General features: G+C 38.3%; 1 protein-coding gene across 4 annotated transcripts in view; it reads right to left on the bottom strand.

The window, feature by feature from the left end:
- Positions 1-19226, bottom strand: part of atp2b2 (ATPase plasma membrane Ca2+ transporting 2) — a 78820-nt gene that overhangs the window by 23932 nt on the left and 35662 nt on the right. For all 4 annotated transcript variants that reach the window (XM_085406756.1, XM_085406753.1, XM_085406755.1 and 1 more), the window contains exons 7-11: positions 18125-18217; positions 15816-15857; positions 10504-10668; positions 7246-7460; positions 6590-6832 (exon numbers count right to left, since the gene is read on the bottom strand). In XM_085406756.1, coding sequence (XP_085262882.1) covers positions 6590-6832; positions 7246-7460; positions 10504-10668; positions 15816-15857; positions 18125-18217 — 758 coding nt within the window. The remainder of the gene's footprint in view (positions 1-6589; positions 6833-7245; positions 7461-10503; positions 10669-15815; positions 15858-18124; positions 18218-19226) is intronic.

Genomic DNA, 19226 nt, shown 5'->3' with positions numbered 1-19226 from the left:
CTACTGACCCTACACCCACCACCAATACTAATAAAACCGATACTACTACAACTAATAATAATAATAATGAACAGTGTGCCTTCTTCCACAGTCTCTTTTGTCCTCTCTTCCTCCCCTTACCCAGAACCAGTTGTCGCAGATGGCTGCCCCTCCCTAAACCTGGTTCTTAACAGTTTCTTCCTGTTAAAAGGGAGTTTTCCTTCCCACTGTCGCCAAGTACTTGCTCATTGGGGAACATCTGATTGTTTGGGTTTTCTTTGCATTATTGTAAATGGCCTGCATTTGTATAGCACTTTTCTAGTCCCTAAGGACCCCAAAGCGCTTTACACTACATTCAGTCATTCACCCATTCACACACACATTCACACACACATTCACACACTGGCGATGGCAAGCTACATTGTAGCCACAGGGTCTTTACCTTACAATATGAAGTGCCTTGAGGTGATGGCTGTTGCGATTTGGTGCTATATAAATAAAATTGAATTGAATATTAACAGGTAATTGTGCCCTGAAATTTGCCTTGACATAGTTTGATTTCTGTTGATGCACATGCAATCATGTGTTTCAATCATGTGTTTCTCAGACTGATAACATTCCAAATATGGACTCTTGTATTACCCCGGGCATTGGCTTTGATGAGTGATTGGCAGTTTATTAATTAGATTGTTTCAGTCGAATCACTGGCAAAATTCTTTGTCAACATGCTGTAACAAATACAAAAAAATATTCATGATTCACACGGGATATCTGGCCGTCTTTTTGGCAAGTAAACCGTGCTATGTTGTTGTTGTTACTGCTATATATTATACAACAATTACTATACAAATTGATGCAACTTGATAAAATATCATTGGTTTTACTGCAATTTGCCTTACGTTTGACTCTTCTAAGTATTCAATTGATGCTGCTCTCCTAAAAACTAAAATTAAATATATTATGTAAAGTGACATAGAAATACAGTGCCATGCCCGTGAAACATCAAAACACTGTCATTCTAATGTGATGACAAATCCCATCACTGTCATCTCAGCAGCACTGTCAAGTAAATGCTGAGAAGAGAAGAGAAGAGAAGAGAAGAGAAGAGAAGAGAAGAGAAGAGAAGAGAAGAGAAGAGAAGAGAAGAGAAGAGAAGAGAAGAGAAGAGAAGAGAAGAGAAGAGAAGTCTGTTGGCCATAGTTGTGCTGTGTATCTGTCTTCTCAGTTTCCCAAAATATTCCAAACATAAGAGGCTGGGTGCTTCAAGCTAAAGACATCCAAAATACTCTCCCTTCCTTTTGCGCAAACAAGCATGCAAGCATGCAATGTCCAGATGACACAAGTACTGTGAGCAACAGCTAATTATATCAAGATATCACCACTTACTAGAGAACAAGAAGAAGAAAGTTCATTTTAATTACAAACTGTTTGTTGTAGAGCGACAAGTAGACATAAACTGAATATTGTTTTTCTAAAATCTACAAATCAGCAGACACATTCTGTTGAATAAATTTATAGGAACATTGCCAACCCTTTTACGTGACATTTGTTCTCCAACATATACTTCAGAGTTTTATTTCTGTCCTCTTTTTGTTTGTACGGGAGCATTATCTACCTCTCTTGTCCCTGACCGGAATAATGACCTGAGCAGGTGGTTGAAGCTACATGAAACTGAGCTCCCAGGACACTCACACAACCATGCTAAACACACACCACTGTGCTGCGCGAATAAACACCTGTGATCTCAATACCTCCTACAATGTCACTATCCCTGAAATGACAGATGTGTGTGTCATATATATGTATGCCCCTTCACAAGTGTCTACACACAGCCTTCCTGTACATTACAGACTATGTTAATATTTCAAACACCTAATGAAAAACTAAAAGAACAAAAGGTAAAGGACAAAAAGAAAATTCCAGTCCTTTGCAGGTATTGCCACTAGGGATGATGCATGTTCTTGGAAATGACGTTTGTGTATTGATGTCATTGCCCGCAAGAGACATCCAAGGCAACCAAGATGTATTTACAGTATGCATTAATGAATACTTTGAAAACATGAATGCAAGCCAGATCAATGAGCATGTGCGACTGTCCATGTGCAGGGTTTCATTGTGTAAGTGCGTACGAACTTCCTCCCTTGAGTAAGAGGCTTTTCCACTTTATACAGCAATCTGTATGTGCTGACAGATGAACCAGAGCTATACCAGTGGTTGTATTATGACGCCAGAGAGGCAATAGGGGGACTGATATGAGTATCAAAGCCTGCCTCTTTGCCTTTGTGTGGTGGCCATCAAAGACTTCCATAGCTATCTTGGCTTCCCACAGGATTGGCCTCTTATATAAGAACACACTAGCCAGCATACTGCAGGCCTGGAGTGGTGCTGAGGGAGTGGGGGCGGCTGGGGGAGGCAAAGAAGGATGGACTAAATATTCCTCAGAAAAGCTTCCTGCTGTATCTTGCTTTGTGAATTCACTTCATTCCTTAATTACATTGTACTTCACACCATACTTTATCTTTCCTTTTATTCATTCTCAAATAACACAACATATGTTATTTTTATACTATTTATATGTTATATTCTGTACTATAATTGTACATTTATATACCGTGCATTTATCTAAGTCTACATAAAGATATAGATGTATAAATGTAGTCTTAGCTACAGTAAGTTGTAGGCAGACAGACGATCCTGTATTTACACAAGCTGGCAAGTTACGAACTTAAAGGTATGTAAGTTAGTATCATTAAGTTTAATTTGTCTTTCAATGCGTGAGGTCACGTCTTGCGAATGAAAAGATCTGGAAAGAAGTAAATGTACTGCTTAATCCCCAGTGTATAAGCTGTGCTCTGCCAGTGCTTAATTCCATTGAGCTAAGCAGCTATAGAAGTACAATAGCCTGATCTAATGCTGCAAAGCATTTCTCCAGATTTTTCTAAGGGATAACATCTTGTAACTGTGGTACATCTTAGTAGAAATATGCTGTGGGAAAAGGAAACTAAGTCAACCTCACTCTCATTGTTTACTACTGTATGTGACAAGAAATATTCACCCGCATTTGAAGACTTGCTGTTCCCCCCCCCCCACCCCCCCCCCCACCCCTCTTAGTTACTGTGACAGGATTGAGGTCTCAGTCTCCTCTTAAGTTTGTTTGTTTTTTTGTCTGGTCTGCCTGCTTTGGCCTTTCTTGCCCATTTACTGTACTGTAATTTGCATGACCCACTAGTGCATCTTCCACAATGTATCAAGTATACTCATCCTAAATTGTAGTTATATGCAAAGCTATGAGAAAATATGCAATCCTCTCATGTGAGGGCTTTTAATTAATCATGGTTTTTTTTTCAGAGTGGTAATCACAATTCTAGCAAATATTGACAGGTTTGGACTAATTTACCTCATCAGTTTGTGCTGAAAGAAAACAAACCGTAATCTGTTCAGAACACACAGTATTAAACTGGAACCACAAGAATGTCCTGTTCCTATGTAATTGAAAGTTTTTCTAAAACTAAAGCTCCATTACATTTGACAGTGATTATAAAAAAACACACACACACAAACAAACAGTTAACAATGTCAAAAACTTTACAGTGCTTAAAATTGGAAATGACCTGATTTTGATTCAGTCTAACTCAGTCTCAAGCCTGCTTAGATTACGCTTAAGTGGTCTTAATTACAACACAGGTTTGGGTCCTGGTCAAATGCAGTATCATTATTTGGTATTTGAGAAGTGGAGTTAATGTGGAAATGTAATACTTACTGAGCAAATCAAAGGACCATTTATATACTGAGTGCAGATTGAAATGCAGCCTGTGGCTGTGACAAAAAAGAAATATTCATTTGCCATTTGCACACGAGTGACATCTCATTCTTACTCTGTAGGATTTAATATAATGTTGGCCCACCCTTTGCTGCTATAACAACTTCAACTCTTCTGGGAAGGATTTCCACAAGGTTTCAGAGTGCATTTATGGGAATTTTTGATCATTTTTCCAGAAGAGCATTTGTGAGGTCAGACAGTGATGTTGGATAAGAAGGCCTGGCTCGCTGTCTCAAATCCCAAAGGTGCTTTATGGGGTTGAGGTCAAGACTTTGCGCTGGCCAAACTTGCTCCTCTATGTCTTTATGGACCTTGCTTTGTGCACTGGTGTTGAAACAGGAAGGGACCTTCCTCAAACTGTTCCCAATAATAAGTTGGAGGATGAAATTGTCCAAAATATCTTGGTATGCTGAAACTTTAAGATGATCTCTGGAACTAAGGGGTCGACCCCATCTCCTGAAAAACATCCCCACACCATAATCCCCTCTCCACCAAACTTTATACTTGGAACAATGCCGTCAGACAAGTACTGCTCTTCTGGCAACTGCCAAACCCAGACACATCTGTAGTATTACCAGACAGAGAAACTTGATTCGTCACTCCAGAGAACCAATCCCACCAGACCCTTTGCATTGGGCTTGATGATGTGAGGCTTGGATGCAGCTTCTCGCCATGGAAACACATTCCATAAAGCTCTCTACGCAATGTTCTTGAGCTAATCTGAAGGCTACATGAGGTTTGAAGGTTTGTAGTGACTGACTCTGCAGAAAGTTGGTGACCATCCACTGATCCATTTTACATGGTCTACCACTTCATGGTTGGGTCACTGTCATTCCCAATCTCCTCCACTTTGTTATAATACCACTAACAGCTGACTATTTAGTAGCGAGGAAATGTAATGCCTAGACTTGTTGCTCAGGTGGCATCCCATCACAGTAACATGCTGGAATTCACTGATATACTGAGAGCGACCCATTCCTTCACTTTGTAGAAGCAGTCTGCATGGCCAGGTGATTGGTTTTATACACCTGTGACCATGGAAGTGATTGTATCACCTGAATTCAACAACTTGGATGGATGAGTGAATACTTTTGGCAATATAGTTCAATACTGTAAACTAGTATTAAAGGGACACAAGCAGATCTCTGTACTACTTGGCATTATGATAAGAAGGGTAATTGTATGGCAAAAATGACTGAATTCAATCTACTGTCTATCAGTAAATTTTACAAATAAAAAAAATGAAAAGTTGAAATGATAGTAGACACAGGTGACCAACCAAAATCATTCTGGTAGCATGTTTTGCACTCAAAGCTATCTTTGCAAAAGATCTACGCAGTTTTTTAGAGCTATCTAAATAAATTGTAAGAGAGATAACCATTTATTATCAACGCTCTAAGAGACAGAAAAATGCACATGTAGAAACTATACTCTAAAATAAGTTTTTAAAAACATTTTCCCCCCCTCTAAGGTTTATACCTAAAGTTTCACAGCATTAAAGGCTCATTATTGAGTAAATCCTTAGTACAGCCAGGCAGCATCTGTGCTTAATCACTTGAACAAATGCTATAACTCCCATTAGTACACCTACCTTCATCTTTAATTTAATAATGAAACTCCATTGTGTGTTCACGTGATCAAAAACATGACTGCCACATATGTTTACTGGTTCAGTTTTTGATCGGTTCTTTGGGTAGCAGGGGAAGGACAAACACTAGCTTTAATGTTGCAAAATTCTCTCATAGATTTCCATTCAGGACCCATGTCCCTGCACTTACAATGTCTCCGAAAGTGAAAGCACAGTATTTGTGCTTTGAAAGGTAGGAAGTGAAATCTGTTGGATTCTTCGTTCATAGATGTCCTAATTGCTCAGCTCACTGTTCCATAAGGGCATTTGTCAGTTGGTCAACCATCAATGAATAGACTCTACAGGAGTTTACAAGGATGGTGACAAATAGATCGGCACAAACAGTGTGTGTGTGTGTGTGTGTGTGTGTGTGTGTGTGTGTGTGTGTGTGTGTGTGTGTGTGTGTGTGTGTGTGTGTGTGTGTGTGTGTGTCTGTGTGCAGGTGAGTCTACATGCCAGGAAATGGATTACTCAGGCATGTTGTTCCAACAGGCTGAAGACATGCTAATCTTGGCAATCATTGCTTTTAGATTGTTTAACCAAGCGCTTTATCATGCAAATAATGTTTCAGACCTGTGTCCTGGACAAGATTTCCATGCAGACTAGTCACATTTTCTGTGATTAGAATACGAAACAGCATGAGTGTGTTTCTCCATATATCTATGTATTTCTTATTGAATGCAGGTCTAATTGGCTTAGAGAAAATGTCTCCTTGCTGCATTCACTATAGACAGGAGAACATCTCCAGCACTTAGACAGATTGGATTCAATTACAGTCTGCTATGCTCTGAATATCAGATAAGACAAAATTACACAACCGTTCTCAAGGTGACAAGTTGAGTGAATGCCTAATGAATCTAAAGCAGCAGCCAAGGACACTGCCTGCCTGCTTAGCCAAAAAGAAAGCACTGCAGAGCTGTCTCGCTGTTTCAGGGTTGCTCCCATCATATGGTGTCACTGTTTACACAGAGTAAGCTGAAATCTAAGAAGCTAACCCAGGATAATATAGGTTTATCTTCTCTGAGTGTAGTACAGTACAATAGCCCAAATATTGGTTCACGGAGAGCATCAAGCATGAATTGGTATTTAAAAGTGACAGATAAGTTATTCAAATATTCACTTAACTTTATACTTATACATTAACTGTGTTCTCTAAGACTTACCAGTATCTTTGTGGTATAGGCGCTGTTAATTGAGATGGAATTGACAAGTAAATCCAATGACTTGGGTGGCAGGACTCCAGGATCTGGTATCTCTTTGTAATGTACATCACCAACGTATAACTGCACAGCTGTCATGCGGTTGGTGGTTAGCGTGCCTGTCTTGTCAGAACAGATGGCTGTAGCGTTGCCCATTGTTTCACATGCATCCAAGTGACGCACCAGGTTGTTGTCTTTCATCATTTTCTGTTGGTAGAAAACAATGTGGTCCATTTTAAAGTATTTTTTTTCAATAAAGTGCCTATCCCGAGCCTCACACTGCTTAACTTTCAGTGGCAAAAATGGCCACCGTACATGTCGGTACATATAACATTTTAATTTGATTCATGTCATTCAAAAAAAATGTAATTCTTTGCACAGTCAGACTTAATTGAATTATTTACATATTTGCCGCTGTGAATAAAATAAGCACATTAACACAGCTGGGAGAATTAATTGCCCTGAATCCTCAAGTATGCATGTAAGTCTCATCTCTGTGAAAGGTGCACACATTTGCATATGCAAAGACAAAGAAAAACAACAATATCTAACTACATAACAAATCTATTAATGACAAATGTGAGACCATGGAGTCTTACAATGCTTAAAAGTTACCTTACCTTAACAGAATAAGCCAAGGAGATGGTGACAGCCAGCGGCAGTCCCTCTGGGACAGCCACCACCAAAACAGTTACACCAATGATGAAGAACTTGACAAAGTACTGGATGTAGATAGGAGTGCACTCAGGCATCCAAGGGTGCTTCTGCATCACAAAGTTGTCAATGGCAAAGTACAGGACCAGGATGATGACTGTAATGGCTGACATGAGCAAACCTGGTGAAAAGTACGGCGAGTATTAGCTGAGGAAAGGAATGGCAAAGTGAGGCATGTAATCAAACAAAACTATAGAGGGGAACAGTTTGATACAGGAGTCTAAGCAGAGAATCGCTTTTCTACACTTTACTGATGACTGTGGACAAATCCGGTTACTCAGTTTGCTTACTCGATCCATCAGTGCGGCATGTGGTGAGCAGCTCAAGTCCTTCCTAGTGCCAAGCGCTTTATGATGACTCCACAGAGAATGGCCACACACGGGACTTAACTCAGTGTGTTGTTGCTGTGAGTTGCCTAAAATCTGAGTTGACTAAATTCATAGATAAAATAATTTATCAAAGGAATAATATATGTTATATTAATGTGTATCAGTGTCAGGAAAACTCTGACTGATCAGTGAGGTCTAGCTAGGTGAGCAAGCTACCCTCCCTTTTCCAGTGCTCAATTTTCACTCAGTAATCACTGTTAAGCTAAACTCTGTGTGGCAAACACATAGTGAAACACAGGTTTGACAGCCAAAGCACCTTATTGCCAGATCTGACAAGCTGTTATTGCCAGGAACTAAAAGGGTGGTTCCAAAATCTATGACATTTTTATTACTTTAAACTGCCTGCTGCTGAAAAAAACTGAAATGATAAATATGCTGGTTAAGATGAATTACCTGAATGCAGGAACTGCAAGATGATAAATGTTCAAAAAACAAAAAAGCTAGGGTAGGAAAAAGCTGTAACTTAAACCTAACTGAATAATGGAGATGGATTTCATTCATGCACCTATGGGAGGGGAACGTAATTATGTTGTAGGAGTTGTAATTTTTCCAACTTTAATAAACTTTTTTTTTATTCTGGTACACTAACTCAGCTGAGTCACAGTTTTAAAAAAAAGTCTATATTGCAATTACAGCATTTCATGCTGCTTACACTCAGAAATATTTATGCTGAAAATGCTGACTTTAAGTAATTTGATTGCATGAAAAATCTCCATGCAATTTAGTTACATGAGTAAAATGTAAAACAATAATTTTAATTTGGTCAAATCTGGTCAAAATAAATTAACTTGACTGGTAAACACTGATGTTATACCAAACATATTTCCCTTAATGAAAATGGAATTTTCCATAATGACAGTTATACGAATAAATAAACCTTTAACTTTATATATTTCAGTTGCATTTTACTCAAACTTATTGCTTCATATTTATGAGGGTTGAGAACATTTTTTAAGTGTTGTGGATCCCTTCAGCCCTTCAGCCCTCCAGCCTAGCCTTGGCTACTGGTTCTTTAATTCCCCCATTCCTAAAAGAACATTTACTTATGATTGGTCAATACTGGGAATCATACTGAGGCGTGGTATGCCCTGTTTGTCAGCATAAACATTTAATGAAATAAATAAAAACAGTTGGATGACTCCATTTGGTACACCGTTTGTCCTCATTGCCTGCTTGGGCTGACATAATATTTTCATGACTGATACATCTAATATAGCTTTATCAAAACGAGCCCCTTTTAATAGGCATGTGCTGAAAAGCTTACTGAAGTGGAAAATGTATGCTGTCAGAAACATTGATGGTATCATAGCTGGTAAAACTGTATTCCTGAGAACTGTATATCTCCATGCATAGTTGACTGTTTGTATGTTGGAGTACATTAAAAGCTTATAATACTAATTATATGGTGCTTGTCATGCAAGAACATATACATAAATTGATCAAGAAAACCACAGTTTTGGGGCAGCTTGTCGCAAACATAATTAAGAGCATTGGATCATTTTCTATGTACTGAAGGCTGTGCATTTGGCTCACATATTTATATATGTTTACATGCTTATCTCATTATTATAAACTTTGGGCATGTTTTAATGGCCATAACTATCTAATTATGAAAGTTAAATGTTAATAAAAGCAACTATTTGCAGTCTTTATTCTTTCTCAGCTTGTTAAAGGAGGACAGCTAATAGCTACATTTTGGGTGTGGCTTTTTAAGACACACAGATGCTGAAGTTCCAGTATTTTCCCCAATATGCCACATGATCTTACAAGCACTGCTTGTATGCTAATCCATCCTTGGTATTTCACTGTTCTGACACAGTGTCCTCATTCCATCACTCAGGCCAACAGTTTGATGTAACAGCACACTGTAGAAACAGGGACTTCTTGAAGCTGTAAACCTTCAACTCTTTACAAGGAGAAATAAGAACTAGAGCACACTGGAAGCTCTGTTTACTTAACTTCCTAAACAGCTTTTAAGGACAGAAGCACCATTTGTACACTCAAGCTTTCGAGGCCTGTATGTTATCAACATAATTAATACTTCCCAACAATCTGCCCACTTGTGGATTACCTTTGCACTGCAGGCAGTAACAGATTTGAATCCCTACTCAAAATGGCTGGCCCAATATAGTGAGCTGATTGTGTAAAGGGAAATCTCACTTATTTTGATGAAGCTGGAACTAAAACATTTATGCAGTCACTTGTTACCCAAGCAGGCCTGTCGTGGTATATGAATGTCTGGGAGAAAAATCAAACAGTTATTTAAAAACAGGTATTATTTGGTGCACTAAAGGTTAAAGATTTCTGAGAAAACGCGGCAGATTAAGAAAAGCAAAAGCACACTGGTCCTGTTTTCTCGATGTGTTACCTTCATTTGAAAGGACTCACATGCTGCAAATGTGCCTCACATCAGCTCCTCAGTGGCCTAAACCCTACCCTAAATTATATTAGAAACAACATTTTATGATATTGTGTGTAACATTGCAAAACTGGGCGACCAGCATGACAAAATCTCTGTTTCTACTAGTACAATGATTCAGCAGTTTCTCAAGGGCAGAGGGGAAAAACAAAACAAAACACTGAACACACTCTTCCAGAGCTCTGTAATTCAGATACCTTAGGTTTCTTCTAAACTCCTTTGATTGCTTCAAACAAATAAAAAGCAGTCTTATCTGTGCAACTTTGATGGACAGGATGATGGTTTAGTGCCTCTTTTTTCCCCGGATCTATCTGCGTGACTGAATGATAGACTTGTCTGTGTGCAATTTGTTGTACCTGCTTTGCCAATCTGGACAGCCAGTTTGGTCAGCTTCCCTTGCAGCACAGACTTCTCTTTCTTCGGAGCTGACACTTTCTTCCTCTCTTTCTCATCAGCCTCTCCGCCTTCAGCACTCTTTAGAGGCTGCATCTCCATGGCAGCTGCTCCATCCTGCTTCTTCACTGTAAACACAACAATAAAAAAACAACAAAAAACAGACAGCACCAGTGTTAGATAAGGAGATTAGACCAATAAAATGAGGAGGAAGAGGGACTTCACTTAACACCCAGGTGTGCTACTCGCACCAGTACCATTCGGCACAGGCAAACAGTTTAGACTTAAAACCAAGAAAAAATAACTACATCCAATGACATTTTGCTTGGCTCTGACCATCTTACTGTATGATGTGTAAGAAAACTAAAACATGTTGCACTTTTATAGCATATAACATAGTATAAGAGACACACTTATTCTTCCCATCGTTCATCAAAAAAACATATTTACCGTAAATTATTCATACATTAACTATCTTAAAATCTAGACCTTCAGAGTATTTAGAAGTCTGCTGATCATTTCAGGATCATTTATACCATGTGAAAATTACACTTCCTGTACTGTATATAAAAATACAAAATAATAGTGAGGAAGAGCACAATTTGAAGTCAAGAAAAAAGTAAAAGATAAACTACATAAACATGAGAAGTAAATATCTTCTTTTTAGCGTAAAACTCACTGAAGGTTTAATTCAAGTCTTTGCCTTCACACCATGCAAACAAAATGACTTAAATCTAAAATCGTAATTTTTGATCGCTTCATTAAATGATAGAAAAACTTATTTTCAGATATTACAGTCATTGTTTCTCAGGATGAATTGTAATTGCTGATATTTGGGTTGTTGTTTCAGGTAATGTGAACAATTCAAAATCAGTGTATTAGGCTTTTATCTACAAAATGGGCATAAAACTGCTCAAGTCTTTAATTGTGTTTTCTTTTTCCCCCCCACTGAGAACAATTTGTAGACAAGCTCCTAGTGATATGATGAACTTGATTGCCAGAAATATATCTTGGGCCTAATCAGTTGAGTAATGTTCAAACTCATGATAGTTGGCAGTAGTGTTGAAACCCAGTGAAAAAAGGGTCTTTTCTAGCAAAATAATCAGTTAACGTATCTGAAATTTTGAAAAGTGTGTTTTTAATAATCACGTAAGACAGTATAATCAGTAGGACTATACATTTAACTGAAATAATGCATATGGAGTAGACTGGAACACAAAGATAACACAGTGAAAGTAAAATGAATTCAACTCAAAGGGGCTGTTAAAGACTGTTGTCTAAGACATATTTTGGCCCATGTAAAATATATATATGCAATTTCTACTCCCACTTAAAGTGTATTTGATATTTTATGTACGTTATGAAATTTTATGATTTGATAAATGCAAAGTCCTCTGTGTGTGTCTGTGTACGTGTGGGGGGGGGGGGACCTCTTAGGCAGTAAAACCAGTCCACGATTACCTTACCCCATCTCTTGTGCTCTCCCCTTGAAAAGACACATTAAGTGAACCTCTCTGTTAATGTAAGCCATTACCAAGAATCATTTCAGCCCAGTTTCCCAATCACAATGAGGCATTTGTTTGATGGTCATGAAAAACCTTTTAATGTTGAGCATTTGTCATACTCTCCAGTTGCGCATTTTGTTTTTTTCACCCCCTCGACACAAGACAGAGTATATCGCCCGTATCCAGGTGGATTCAGGAGAAGAGCATTACTTAAAATTAAAACACTCTTGACTAAAGTCCATCTTCTGAAAGAGACTGTTTGTTCTTTAAATAGCGTTCTAGCAATAATTATCATCGTAATCATACCACACCCCACAGTTTTACTATAGGAAAGTATTAATTTGTGCCTATTCTTTGAAGATAGGGATTTTCTTCAGCTTGTGTCTATTATTCTATATAACCATGCTTTTATTATATTTGCCATGAAATCAAGGCTTGCAGATACCCATATTGTCAAGAAGCATAAAATAGTATATACTATACACATCGCCTTCACTAATAAATGCTTACATTACATTAAGGGGTGTAGAGTAAGGTCATGTTAACAATCCATTACAATTTGGCTTACATCCACCAAAATCTTCAAGGTCAACTTAATGATTTATTGGTCGAAAATTGACTAAAAACATTATAACTTTGAAACTATGACTCTTAAAAGTGTGGTGTGTACAGTGGGGCAAAAAAGTATTTAGTCAGCCACCGATTGTGCAAGTTCCCCCACTTAAAATGATGACAGAGGTCAGTAATTTGCACCAGAGGTACACTTCAACTGTGAGAGACAGAATGTGAAAAAAAAATCCATGAATTCACATGGTAGGATTTGTAAAGAATTTATTCGTAAATCAGGGTGGAAAATAAGTATTTGGTCAATAACAAAAATACAACTCAATACTTTGTAACATAACCTTTGTTGGCAATAACAGAGGTCAAACGTTTACTATAGGTCTTTACCAGGTTTGCACACACAGTAGCTGGTATTTTGGCTCATTCCTCCATGCAGATCTTCTCGAGAGCAGTGATGTTTTGGGGCTGTCGCCAAGCAACACAGACTTTCAACTCCCGCCACAGATTTTCTATGGGGTTGAGGTCTGGAGACTGGCTAGGCCACTCCAGGACTTTCAAATGCTTCTTACGGAGCCACTCCTTTGTTGCCCGGGCGGTGTGTTTTGGATCATTGTCATGTTGGAAGACCCAGCCTCGTTTCATCTTCAAAGTTCTCACTGATGGAAGGAGGTTTTGGCTCAAAATCTCACGATACATGGCCCCATTCATTCTGTCCTTAACACGGATCAGTCGTCCTGTCCCCTTGGCAGAAAAACAGCCCCATAGCATGATGTTTCCACCCCCATGCTTCACAGTAGGTATGGTGTTCTTGGGATGCAACTCAGTATTCTTCTTCCTCCAAACACGACGAGTTGAGTTTATACCAAAAAGTTCTACTTTGGTTTCATCTGACCACATGACATTCTCCCAATCCTCTGCTGTATCATCCATGTGCTCTCTGGCAAACTTCAGACGGGCCTGGACATGCACTGGCTTCAGCAGCGGAACACGTCTGGCACTGCGGGATTTGATTCCCTGCCGTTGTAGTGTGTTACTGATGGTGACCTTTGTTACTTTGGTCCCAGCTCTCTGCAGGTCATTCACCAGGTCCCCCCGTGTGGTTCTGGGATCTTTGCTCACCGTTCTCATGATCATTTTGACCCCACGGGATGAGATCTTGCGTGGAGCCCCAGATCGAGGGAGATTATCAGTGGTCTTGTATGTCTTCCATTTTCTGATGATTGCTCCCACAGTTGATTTTTTCACACCAAGCTGCTTGCCTATTGTAGATTCACTCTTCCCAGTCTGGTGCAGGTCTACAATACTTTTCCTGGTGTCCTTCGAAAGCTCTTTGGTCTTGGCCATGGCGGAGTTTGGAGTCTGACTGTTTGAGGCTGTGGACAGGTGTCTTTTATACAGATAATGAGTTCAAACAGGTGCCATTCATACAGGTAACGAGTGGGGGACAGAAAAGCTTCTTACAGAAGACGTTACAGGTCTGTGAGAGCCAGAGATTTTCCTTGTTTGAGGTGACCAAATACTTATTTTCCACCCTGATTTACGGATAAATTCTTTACAAATCCTACCATGTGGATTCATGGATTTTTTTTCACATTCTGTCTCTCACAGTTGAAGTGTACCTCTGGTGCAAATTACTGACCTCTGTCATCATTGTAAGTGGGGGAACTTGCACAATCGGTGGCTGACTAAATACTTTTTTGCCCCACTGTATATCAACATGTAGAAAGCACCATATCAAGATTTAATAAATCATGTCACATTTCACCTCTGACCTTTACTTCAAGGTCAATAGATTGATCTAAAGGTCAAAGTGACAATAATCCTATGAAGAGCTAATAAATTACTGCCATTGTTTTCATTGACACCATATAAGGAATGATATATGAGGATTCTAAAATCACAATACTTCAGGACCCCCGACTTCATCTTCAAGGTCAAAAAAGGTCAATCTTTCATAAAATGTCTTTGATCTTTAAAAATATGCTTAAAATCTTACTGCCTTAAATTATACTGTTATATTGGGATTCTAAATATCATATTAAGATTAAGAATTGCCCAAAGTACATTATTTTTACTGCACTACAAACTTCTTGAAGTAAGTTTAAAAAGAACAAAGAAAGCAAATAGAATATATGTAAAATAAAAGACTGCTTTCTTAAACATGGATACCGCCTCGTGTGAGCTGGCTTGGCATTGGTTTGTACTCTCTGAATGCTTCTTGTTTACTCATGAAACAGTCTTCTTTGAGTTATTTTCCACATATTTCCTATATTTATGGAAAGATTAACAAAGTTTAACAATATAATAATTAATCATTTCTATTATATGTTGTCACACCTTTATTGACATCATCAAATAAGCATGTGACAAGCAGCTACTACATCATTACTAAATCAATCAGCAGAGCTAAGGTTAACATACCTCTAATGAAACCTTTGTATGAAAAATCTGAGAGCAGTAGCAGCTTGTTTTTTGTTTAATATTTTCGAGAAATTAAAGTGGTTTGTGACTGTCAGCCACATTACACTATTTGAAGAAATCCCTATGGTGTTTGTGTTATGTGCTTTCTTTCCAAAGTCTAACCTGATATAATATAAATCAGCATTACCCACACCCCTACAGAGACCAAACAATAAATAAAAATGAAAGAGGATCCCTTTAATCTGACACCAATTTAAATCAAATTCTGTAAGGAAAACTTTATTATAGAGAGGACACTTGTCGGTGTCCCTGGATAAAAGGCGACTTGGCTAAGGCTGACAGGGGATAGTTGAGGGACAGGTTGCTATTTTCTCAGAAAGACCAAGATGAGCCAACAAAACAACAAGAAGAACAGAACAACAGACCAGGGACGACACAGCAGTGACAGACAGTGGGAAAGAGCGGGATGTCTAACATAATTTGACTGTGGGTAAAACCTGGGTCAAATAAAAGGTCTAATTCCTTCCAACACATACAGTGTCTGGGATTGGCTTCAGCCTGCAATAGACTTCAGTCACAAAAATGAGCAGAATCCAGTCTGAATTAGCACTGCACAACGCTTAAAGAGACCATTATTAAGAACAATCTGGGCTGATAAAAATAAAGTAACCTGCATTTGACCCAGAGCTTACGCTACACACCATAAAAGGGAAGAGATGAGAAGAGGAAAAGGAAGGAGGAGGAGGGGGAGGAAGAGGAGAGAGTGAAAGATATGGTTTGGTTACCTTTAATCTGGTTGCTCTCCATATTGCCATCTTGCATTTTACCTATGATGGAGACATACAAGACAACAACAACAAAAATAACCAAGGCAGACAGGTCAACAAATTATCACCACAGAGACAGCACAAACAATGAGAACCAAAATTCACAAACAGGGAGACAGGAAAATGACTTTTAATACATCTCTGTGACAGTCACATAGAAAGGCTTGTGATAAGCAAGTGATGCAACTAGTAGCTACAACAGCTGACAAGGAGTTAGAAAGACTAAAACGTACTAAACGGGTTATTCTAACAGATCACTGACATACTGCTGTGTAGACTACTACAAAATGGGAGAAACCATTGTTTTGATACACTTTATTTCATTGCATAAGAAATTAATTAGGTAATTAAAATCAATTAATGGGCCTTTCTAAATAAAAAAAAAGAGAAAGAAATTCTTCAAAGTATATTAAGTGTGATGTAAAATTCACATTTAAAATAGCACTTTTTAAAAAATCTCTTCATTTTCTTTGTATTGTTTTGAATGACATACTCACACTGTGAGCACAGGCAATTCCACGCAACATTAGCAACAACATGAATCAAATTGTCGGGTTATCAAATGAGATATAAGACAAACAGCAGATAAGGCATTACACCAAACACTGACAGTGAGAGAGGGTACACCAAAAGCACACGTACAGTACACAGAAACAAGAGACAGCATGCATAAGAGGAAAGTTCAGGCATGCAAGATCACACGATCACACACTTAAAGGGAAGCAGACTGGAAATGTGAACAATACAGAGGGAGAAAGAGAGAGCCTGAAGGGAAAGCCTCCCACATGGTGAAGTTACATAAGAACAACTGGAAGAAAACTGAAATAAGTTTGGAGACAATGAATTTATTATGCTGTTGGATTCTTCTCAAAAGGAGTTAACTTAATTTAAATGTGCACTTTAATCGCACAGTGCTGTTTTAAGTTATACAGTCAACTTGGGGGTAGTCTAATTGAGCTGTGAAAGACCTTGTTAGAAGTAAAAATATATGTTATTTTGCAGCCGGTGAAAGATAAGACTAAGCATCTAGTAAAGCGTCTTGCACTTTCAAACAAAATAGATACACAGTGTGCCAAAAAAAGAAGAAGCATTTTATTTTGTACTGCAGCTTTGATCCCATTATTTTTGGAGTCGGTGGAAGGCAGGCCAGAAAGTTGACCAAATCTGTCTTTCAGGGATTTGTACATAAATGTCACAAATTGTTCAGGTAGAGCTGTAAGACCATCAGACCAGAGCTGGTTCATTTCACCTTCACTTCCACTTTAGCCAGTTTCCCCGGAGTCACAATAAAGCTGAAGATGACAAATCGCTTTGTTCCAGCCCAGGATAGCACAAGGTCACCATTACAGCACAAATCTTACCACTCCTGCCTTGGGTACAAACACACTGGGGCTGCTCTCCAAGGGGAAACAGATAAGAGAGAACCCAGTGCCACAATGAAGTTAATCGTTTTGCACTGTGTCCAGCTAACACAGAAATAGAGGATTTTCACTAAGCGACCTCAGGGGACATCAGACTAAAGGGGGTTGGACCTACTATAAGATTTTTCCATCAGTCATCAACCTGTGTTTTTTTTTTTTTTTTCAAATCTCAACAATTTGAACTATGACGGAAAATAAGAGTAGAATATAAAGAAAGGGTTTCAAATGTGGAAACTATCCAAATTCACCATATTATTGCCAAGAGGTCAGTTAGACTATAAAATAGGGAAAAGACTAGTGTGTCTATGTCTGAAAATAAAAAAGTGCCTTGTAAATCCTGGCCTAATCGTTCAAAAACTCATATGTAGCAACAACACTGCAGGGGTTATATGTTATATGCCTTTTTCTTACCAGATTCTGAGCAAGAAACGGAATGAAGTCACTTTTAATGTTATTCTTGTTATCCCTGACAATATAAAAACACTCAAAAGATCTTCCTTGCTTTTCAACATTATAGAGACCCATGGACCTGGGGACTTTTAATATTTTAGTCTTGATTTAAAGATTCATGCAGAGGAAAAACATTAGAAATGTGTCCATGATGGCTATATTCGTTAAAACTCTTACAAGACAAGCAACAGCATATAGAGAAGAACAAGAAACACAGTTTCTACAGATAATAATGGCATGCACTGATAGCACGGATATGAAAAAGGTACAAAACAACAGAGAGAAAAACAAAAGATGAGCACCCACGGTAGGAGGAGGCAGTTTGAGAATGAAGAAGGTAGGAGGGGTCAAAAGTCACAAGAGAGAGATCAGAGATCAGAGGTTTTATCGACCTACCATTAATTAGGCTGGCACTGCCAGGGGCATTAATGCCTGCAGCCCCATCCGTGGCTATAGTTGCGATGGGGTGGATAGGGGGATGGGAGCAGTCTAGCCAGTAACAATAAGGGCCAAACATGAATGAACAAAAACACACACACACGCACGCCCACACACAAACACACCCACACACGTGCACACCCAAGACAGTGAACAGAAATAACATGGTTATAGCACATTTAAGAGATTCATCATATGTAGACCGTGTAAAGACCGTGTGATTAGTGTGGGGAAAAAAATGCATTTGCAAATGTTTTTATTATTATTATGTATTTAGCTAATGTTAGATTTGATAGAAGATGTTTATCAAATGTTAATAATAAGACAAGTATAACAGTGGACGGACATGAAACATGAAACCTGAACATAACATTGGGGGAAACAATAAAATAAAACATGAAACCACAGCTACACTAGAAGTAAGTCGGTTGTCAGACAAATTTAGACACCTGTTTGTTTCTGTGCATTTTACCCATCAAATTTCATGTATTGTCAATTGTGCCCCCAACCTTTAGCAATATTATCAAAACCATGTTATTCGTGTAATATCATTTAGCAAAACAAAAATCCTAATTTGAGCCAAAAATTTAAACAAATGAGCTAAAATTAAAACTAAAGTCAAACTCCCCAGTCCAAACTAAACAAAAAATAAGAGGGATCCACCTCATTAGCCAGTGAAACACACATGTGCCAGCCAGTTAAGTGAAGAGACTAATGATCTTTAACAGGAAACATTTTCCTGTTATTTTCCATAGTTGTTATAGTTGCTATTTTTAAATGATAAACATGGGAAATTTTTATTATGTTTTAGTGTCCTTTTGGTTTCAGCAAAATTAAAACAAAGCGTGGTGCATAAATGTTTGTCAGTTTCATTATAACTTAATTTTTCAATCATCTCATTTAAAAACACAGGACTTCTGTGATTCCGGTCTCAAATTTTCACAGCAGATCCATCTCATCCAACATCTGGCAGATATGATTCTTTAAAAAGTCTTAATCCTAACTTTGTCAGAGCTGTACTATTTAGACCAAATGTGAATCAATTATTAAATGCAAAAGG

The sequence above is a fragment of the Rhamphochromis longiceps genome, linkage group LG5 (assembly GCF_057381845.1).
Source record: "Rhamphochromis longiceps isolate RC_006_pf linkage group LG5, R_longiceps_female_GT1.1, whole genome shotgun sequence".
NCBI classification, from domain to species: domain Eukaryota; kingdom Metazoa; phylum Chordata; class Actinopteri; order Cichliformes; family Cichlidae; genus Rhamphochromis; species Rhamphochromis longiceps.
This window is presented reverse-complemented; position numbering and strand designations above follow the sequence as displayed.